Source organism: Anoplopoma fimbria, chromosome 16 (genome assembly GCF_027596085.1).
Source record: "Anoplopoma fimbria isolate UVic2021 breed Golden Eagle Sablefish chromosome 16, Afim_UVic_2022, whole genome shotgun sequence".
Lineage (NCBI taxonomy): Eukaryota > Metazoa > Chordata > Actinopteri > Perciformes > Anoplopomatidae > Anoplopoma > Anoplopoma fimbria.
In genome coordinates, this window is record NC_072464.1 from 9,030,803 (window position 1) to 9,039,593 (window position 8,791).

The 8,791-nt window shown below is 43.8% G+C and overlaps 1 protein-coding gene across 1 annotated transcript; it reads right to left on the reverse strand.

Annotated features, from left to right (window-relative positions):
* Nucleotides 1–782: 782 nt before the first annotated feature.
* Nucleotides 783–2,705, reverse strand: nr0b1 (nuclear receptor subfamily 0, group B, member 1). Its single transcript, XM_054615062.1, has 2 exons — nt 1,827–2,705; nt 783–1,399 (listed from the first exon to the last, which is right to left on the reverse strand). Exons 1-2 carry the CDS (start codon nt 2,539–2,541, stop codon nt 1,158–1,160), a joined length of 957 nt encoding a protein of 318 aa, XP_054471037.1. The 5' UTR covers nt 2,542–2,705; the 3' UTR covers nt 783–1,157.
* Nucleotides 2,706–8,791: the final 6,086 nt, after the last annotated feature.

Sequence of the window (8,791 nt, forward strand, 5' to 3'; positions counted from 1 at the left end):
CTAAGTAGACTGGAAGCTGGAGGCTCCAGGGACTCATTACATAATTTGGTGACACTTTTAGCAGCAGGAAATATTTACCCCATTTTTGTACAGTGTTTCACCACTTAGATCTCTACAGAATTAATGAAAACCTAATGCTATATGTTGATGCCCCAAAGTATCTGTCTTTGCCTTTGTGTGCAGTCTCTACGATACTTTTTTTCCCTAGCGAGCCAGTCCTCTATCCTTCCTCTAGAAGCTTTATGCCAGGGGCATGCATCCACACATTTCCATAGTGTAGTGGTCAGAGTTGGAGAGACAGTTTGAAAATTACCTGAGGCTCTTTTGCTTCACCATTTCTGTCAGTGTGTGTTGGTGGATGGGGAGGCTGATGCATGTGTGGTGTACTGTTGCACTCTGGTGGTCTAACATGGAATTTCACCAATATTTAGAAGTCAACAGGCCACTGTAAGAACCTTCCACTTTACCCGCTGGACAGTGAACAGCCGGTGTGAGTAACTTAACTGCAGTAGCATCTTAGTATGTAGTTGACATGATGAACCTTCATCAATAACGAATGTGAACAGGCGTTGAGTGCGACTCAGATTCTTCAAGGTGACGTCAGATTTCTGAAGACACAATAGGTATCACTGCTACACATTATCTCCTTAAGATTCTGTCTAGGACTGATTTCACATTTGTCCCAGTGAAAAGTGTGTCAGTGATGACAGAGCTGATATCACACACATAAACACAGAGAGAGAGAGAGAGAGACAACAACAGTAAACATAAGTTCAGAGAGTTTTTTTTTTTATTATAGAAAAATAGTTTATATAAAAACAATTAAGTTATGAATTCCAGCAGCTGCTTTGTATTTTTCCTCTTATACAACATCCTTCAAAACACTGTCTTCCTTTCTCACACACACACACACACACACACACACACACACACACAAACACACACACACACACACACACACACACACACACACACACACACACACACACACACACACACACACACACACACACACACACACACACACACACACACACACACACACACACACACACACACACACGTCATTTCACAGTCCTCGAAGATCTCCTACAAAACAGGGGGTTTTAAATTCAGTCCCTAAAATCCTCTCCATCCGCCAGTCCATCTGAACGGACCTACTTCCCGTAGAACATCTCCATGAGCACCTCCTCGATGCTGACGGTCCCTATAACGGGTCTGAAGAAGAGCTGCGCGACCACCGGCGGGCTGAGGGCCCTCAGCATGGACAGAGCGATCAGCAGCTTGGCGAACCGCGTCGTGTCCTCGCGGTGGATCAGCCTCACGTGCTCGTTCAGAGCCTGGTGCGCCTCCCGCCGCAGAGACTGGATGTAGTGGAGACAGCGCAAACCCTCCACATCTGGGGGGGGGGGGGGAGAGAGAGAGAGAGAGAGAGAGAGAGAGAGAGAGAGAGAGAGAGAGAGAGACATGGTCAAGGAGATGAGAGTGGGATGAGTGGAAAGAAACAAGTTCAGAATGGTTTCAAAAACAGACTATGCTATAAATATTAGAGCAGTCAGCAAGTTTGTTACTCAAATCTGTCAAACAGTTTACCTAGATTATTTTAGGAGGATTAATGGCACCTTTCATATCCTATTACCATGATACTAATGTTGTTGTTGGGATACACGATTGTCACTTAATACGCTTCTTCACTATAGCCAATCTAATATCCAAATAAACGAATATATCAAATATTAAAGCTAATCAATAAAAGCGAAAACAACTGCCTGTTCTAAAGCCAGCCTGAGTAGAATAACTTTGACGCACAGGTGTGAACCACCTACCTGGGTTGAACAGCACGGCTCCTTTCAGGTACGCGTACTCCTTCGTACTGATGTCTACACTCCAGCACTTCTTCAGGAAAGATTTGATAGCGTCGATATCCGCGACAGAGACCCCGGCTGCCCCTCTGCTCTGGCCGGCCGGCAGCTCGCTCTGCCGGTCCGGTAAACCCGTGAGGATGCGCTGCAGCATGCTGGGCTCCACCGTCTCCGTGGTCTCAAAGTCCACCCGGTCCTGCGCGAGTCCCAGCACGAGCAGAGGCGCCCAGCAGCTCCGGATCAACGTCAGCTGGTCGTCCTCCGGCAGCTCGCGGAAACAGGGCACGTTTTTCACGAACCGCAGCGTCTTCACCAGGACCGCCGAGGCGGCTTTGCACGTCACCTGCGGGGAGCGGAGGATGCCCCGGCGCCGCGTGGAGCCGCAGGAGCAAGCCTGCTGCCGGAGCTCCTGCAGCGAGGAGGGGGCGGCGGCGGCGGCGGAGGAGGAGGAGGAGGAGGCGGCGTTGGCGGCGCCGGTGGAGGAGGTCTTGTGCAGCAAGTGTTGCAATGTTTGTTGTTGGGGATGTTGGTGGTGTTGGTGGTGTTGGTGCTCCTCGGCGCTCGCTAGGCTGTCACTCTTCAGAATGCTGTAGAGGATGCTGCTGCTGCTGCTGCTGCTGCTGTTGTTGTTGTTTCGTCCGCTCGCACCCCGACAGCGGCAGCCCTCCAGCGCGGCCATGGCCGCTCTACATGGGCCGGAGCTCAGAGCGTCCCGCCGTCTCTTTGAAGCGCCGGAGGTCAGTGACAGAAGTAGCGCTGTTTTCTTAGCCCCTGATAGCCCCGAGCACGTTTATATTAGCTCCTGTGCGTCCCCGCGCTGTGAGAGCCCGTTCAGACTCTGCATAATCCGCCTCCCCAGGATCAGGCACCTCCTCTTTCTCCACCTCCTCTTCTCTCTCTCTCTCTCTCTCTCTCTCTCACACACACACACACACACACACACACACACACACACACACACACACACACACACACACACACACACACACACACACTTTTCAGGGCTCTCACATATTCAAGACACACCACTTTGCTACAAAAAACAATGACATTTAGCAAAAAAAACCGCTTCAGACAATAATATAAAGCATTTTACATATATTTTGCTCACATGTGAAAGTTAAAACAAGTTTTCATTAAAACACAAGATGTGACTCAGCGTGATGGCACAATGTGTCTGGCATCATCAAAGGTGAAATAAAGCCATGGTCACCAGATCTGGTTCATTGACCAGAGTATGTTATTAATTGTGAGAGAGGAGGGAAAAGGCAGAGAGGGGCAGAGACAGACAAGGAATCAGAGCCCGGCTCTATTCTCGGCATTACCTTGAGTCCCTGGCAGTGCTGTTTATCAGACAGAAGCCGGTAAAAAATATAGGCCAGCGACAGATCTGAAGGCTTAATTATTTTAGGGACAATTTATATGATTTTCTATGAGAAAGAAGTAGGAAGAGCTGAGCTGTGAAGGCCGGCCTCCAACCTTGACTCGGACACACTGATATTGATTTAACCGTGAAAACAGGAGCTGGTGAATTATGATGTCATGACTCAATGCTCTCCTTGCTTCTGTCACTGAAGGAGGATGGGGGGTGTTGAAGGGAGGGAGGAGTGGAGGTCAAGTGAATGAGAGACTGAGAAAGACAGGTCGGGATAACGCAGATGAATTAGAGGTTTATCTTAATTGCTCCTAAGAGGGATCACAGGTTAGGGTTGGCTGCTGAGAGAGAGAGAGAGAGAGAGAGAGAGAGAGAGAGAGAGAGAAAGAAGTTGCCTGAATGGGAAAAACTGTGAGATTAGTGCAAAAGTTCTGAGCAATGATACCTGTATACACTACAGGCCACATTCATGAACTCACAGTAAGTAGGACCTCAGCGTCACCCGGTTATTTTGCTTCAAAGGACAAGGCTCTGAATGATGGAGGCAGGATGAAAAACTTCTGCAGTAGGGCTGGAGCATTGCTCAGAGGCCGAATGTCTTTTGTATTGATTTAAGTGAGAGAGAAAACAGAGATTTTTCACATGTTTATATCAAGGACACCACAGGATAAACAGCCTTCACCCAGCCTGTCTCTTCTCCTGCTCAAGGCCCAGCCTTCGCAGGTTATAAAAATCCCTCCGTCTCAAGGAGAGATTACATTATGTCTTGTTGCAAAAGCACAAAGTTGAAAAGACAGCTACAGCGCTCTGTCTTTGTCTTGCTCTCAGCTCCTCCTTTTGTCCCTTCATTTATTTTTCAAATTTGTGCAAGATGTACTTAAGTAGTTCTCCACTCCATCTTCTTTCCTCAGACAGAGCATATTAAATACTCCTGAAATGTTTCTTTAATATAATAAACCACACCAACCGTCGGCTCATGATGTCAGCCATATATTGTTCAGACCAACTGAGCTTTATTTTACATTCAGTGCAGTTCCAAAATTGTCCAAAGATACCAAATATGTCAGGCTAAATTCTTTTGGAAATGTGTATGAAATGATGTACGTGACATCAAGAATTATAACGTTTGATGATTGGAGAATATTTTCTTTATTGTTGTAGTTTTGTGTCAAACACCTTTCAATGGGTGAAAAGCAGAATAGAAATATTTTAGCACAACAAATTAAATAACATCAGTCAAACAAAAGGAAACGGTAGAAATACAATTATTTTTTTCTAAACTGAATGCTTACTAAATGTGCTCAAAGCTTATCTATAGCCCCTACACAGCTTTCAAAATTGTGCCGGCTGAGCCGGTGGCTCGCAGCTAACGGTGCTGACAGCACTAACAATTCAAAGAACGGCAACAGTGCTGACAAAGCTAACCAGTGTTTACCTCTGGGGGAACCGGAGGGTTGGGTGCTATGCTGCCATAATGTCGGCGTCGGAAGGGACGGCGTTATCAGCTCGAACTGCCATATGACAGCAGGGGGGCACGCTCACATGCACTAAAAGACACAGCCGGCCACGCTATAGAAACAAACACACAGAGGAGAGCGTTTCAGTCTCTGCTTATGAGGAATGCATTACTCCACTATATCCTTACATAGAAAATAGTTGTTTGTTTATAGCGGTTTGCATGTAGAGTACCTTTACTGTTGTAATATTTCAGTTCTGGTTGATTTGACGTCACACCTGTTTACTCTCTGAGTGGCTACTTTGTCAGAATTACAACAGTGGAGTTTTTCTGCTTATGGAGATCGAAACTATTACTCATCTCAGTGTTAAATAATAACACGCTAGATACATTTACTTACATTCTTTTAATAGGCATTTAACAAACACTGTTGCCTATTAGCCTTGCAGGCTTAAAAGGTCGATTGATATCAGCAGGACAGTTACAAGTTTTTAGCCAGCAGCGATTACGGACCAAGAAATTTGACAATAACTTTAGAAGAGAGCCTTGATGAATTTTATGGATAAAATCAAGATGACATAATTTTTTTTTATCAGTTTTTCAACTTCTTATAGTGAGTGCTGTAGTGGAGGACAATTTGTCTTTGACAATAGGGAAAGTAAACCCTAACAAGACGCTTAACAGTTTAAGAGTTGAAGGTTTGGCGTTAACATCAAAAACTCATACTGCAAACTAGACAAATCAATAGAAACATTTAGCCTCCTAGAGGCTGTACGATCAAATAAAGTAGCCACGACTGTAGTATCAGCTTCATAGGTCCAGATTGTTATTCATTTTCTATGATATAAAGCAGTGTCTTTCTCTGGCCCAGTGCCTGCTGGTCCAAAACCCAGTCTAAAATTGCTCAGCACGAGGAGGCCCTCTCACAGCCAAATCACATAACGTTCAGGATGTGAACACACTGCCCGCAAAACACAGCAGCATGTTTGTGTTATTTCATATTGCAACATTTAAAATATTAGTTCAACCCAAGACTCCTCTAAATTGGCCATGTTTGCTAGATTTCCCAAACTACTCTGATGCAAGAGTGTATTTTTATAATTAAAGGAGAAGAAAACAAAGCTCTATTCCCTCGCCCAACTCCACTCTGCACCTGACTGGTCTGCTCTGACATAACAGCACACACAGTCCTAAAAAAAAGGGCACATGTTTTTAAACAAACACGTGCACACACACACACACACACACACACACACACACACACACACACACACACACACTCGTCTATCTGTGATCTGAACTCCTGAAAATAATTGCTGTGACACTCAGACAGTCCGAGTCAGACGGCATCAGCCACGGAGCAGCTTTGTGTCTACTGCTGAAATCTAGAGCAAGGTCGGCACCAAAGAGGCTATCTGCTCAGACACAGGGCATGGGAAAGTGAGAGCAGAGCACACGCTGCAAACAAACTGCGAAGGAAAGAACCATTAAAAGTAAATCCCTGTGCTTTAGATTTTAAGTGTTGACGATGGCAAGTAGGTTTCGTAAAAATGTTGCTAGAATTTGAAATTACCTTAAGCGCTACTCAGCTTTCGTCCAGACATCCACTAGTTTTGTCTCATAACCTCTCTTGTGGATTGACTGAAGGATAAAGGAACTTCTGTTGTAACTCAGTTTAATCTATCGCCACAACAAATACATTTGATACTCTTTCTCAATATGTGTAGATTGTTTAAGAAAATACACAAGATGTTTTCAGTAAGTGAGCATTGTTATGTTAAGTGATTTTTGCAGGAGTAAACATTTCCTGAAGACTAATCACACAAATGAAATTCTGAGGTTGCCGTGACCCAAGAAGACAGCTCTTTGGCACATTCAGTCGAGCCAGCCTTGAAACACAAGTGTGGAGAGAAACACAAGTTTTTTACCAAACACTATGGGCTTCGACACCCACAGACACTCCAAGACAGGTCTCAGAAACTTAAGAGGACAACTTCGTATGATTCAAGGTTTTGCATTAAATGGCTCCTCTGGAAAAGTCTCGTACCGCATTGTTTGTTGGTTTGTTGGGTGCTCTTCTGGCGGTTGCTATAGTGACTGCCTCCATTTTCTCTCTGTGGCTGCTCACATAAAGGGCTGTGTCCTTGTCTCCATAATAGTTACAAATTGAATACTGCATTTCCAAGGACTCATGTCACCAACTTACAGCAGAGTGGAAGTGTGTGTGTGTGTGTGTGGGGGGGGGGGGGTTGCAGAGGGAAAAAAAGATGACAAGTTTGCTTTAGATGTGATGCGAGGTAAAATGTACAGGTTTTCTTTTTAACTTTGTCTTGAATTATTTTGTAAATCGGACAATACAGAAGAGAATACAACGATACAAACGGCACAAACCCTGAAATAAATGTGAAAAACGAATGTCTGAAAGATACAAACAAACAAACAAACAGGAAAAAAGGGCTCCACATGGTGTTTCAGAACATTTTAGTTAAGTGAACCACTTTGACTGGAAATACTGAGTCATAGCTATTAGAGGATAAGAGGAGAAAGAAGAGTATGTAGGGCTGTCGCAGTAAGGGAGTCTCCCCTGCTGTGATAATGGCTCAACTGAGCGATATGCTGTATTATTTGTCCCCTTTTTATTTTTTGCAAATTACTTTGTTTGTCCTGATTTTAGTGCTATGTAAATAAGCTTTATTGTTATGCCATTATAAAGTAAAGTGTTGCTTTTTAAAATTAAAAAGTTTTAAAACTATAAAATACCTTTTTATTGTTAAACCCAGAACACAGCAGGGCGATGAGGTGCACTGTTTTTTTTCAGTGAAGTTGCTTTGGCTGCGTCTGGTTGCTATGATACGGAATATCCACACAAGTTAAAATTATGGCAAAGAGTACTTGCTCTGGATGAAGGGAAGGCTGCAGCTCATAGGGAGAGAGGACACACCTTTCTCTTTGCTTTTGTGAGCACTTATAGACTACATGTAGGACGTGAACGTTGGTCTTCGTGGTATTTGTCCCGCCCATCCTCCATTGTTGATGTGATTGGACGGCTATGTAAAAAGTGTAAGTGACGGAGCAGTGTTTTACCAAAAGTTTAACATATTTCAACTCTCAGCCATCAGAAAAAAAACACCAAACATTCATTGCTCATAGCAGAAAAGACGCTCAGCGCTTTGTCATGCTGCTGCTGTGAAGTGTAAATACGTGGCGCTCCCATTGCAAGAAGAAACGTGAACATAGCATATGTCCGCTTACTTGCCAACCCCTTTAGCTCGCTTCTCACTAGCTGGGTTTTACACAATTGCAGTTATTGTGACAGCCCTAAGAGTCATTTTATTACCCTGATATACCATCATACCAACATACAGTAGTATTAAAATTGCCTATTATCATACCATGTACATCTGCTTATCTAAGGAATAGAAAAAACTGGTGTGTGTGTGTGTGTGTGTGTGTGTGTGTGTGTGTGTGTGTGTGTGTGTGTGTGTGTGTGTGTGTGTGTGTGTGTGTGTGTGTGTGTGTGTGAGAGAGAGAGAGAGGTACAAACAGGATCTTACCTACAGTATTCATTTTTAATAAGCAAAGGACATTATTGTAAAAGTTTACAACATATGTTGTTTTTCATTTATTAGTTAATTTAACATGCTATAGTGCTGCTGACATGTAAACTAACAATCTTTAGTTATATAACATATTAAAGTTACATGCTCTTTTTTAATTAGGTTATAATTCTGTTTATTATTCTAATTCTGTTCTCATTTCTTTAATGGCTTTTTCCCCATTTTATTGTCCGTTAAACTCCACACAGAGCCCCAGAAATCAAACCTTTTGCTGTGAAGCGACAGTGCTAGCCACCTCGCCACCGTGCAGCCCTTGGTGTAGTTCAGTAGAAAAAAATTAATTCTTACATGGAACTGGTCCGAACAAGGTCAGTGGATTATCTTGAGTAACCAGGGTCGTAGTTACTATGATCTAAAGAGAAAACATCAGGCCTGGAGGCAAAGCTAAGCTCACTTTCAACTTCACTTTTAGCACGTCTTCATCGTGTTTTACAGCCGCCTAAGTACATCCAACAGTGATGTCACAGGGTCCGAGAGTACA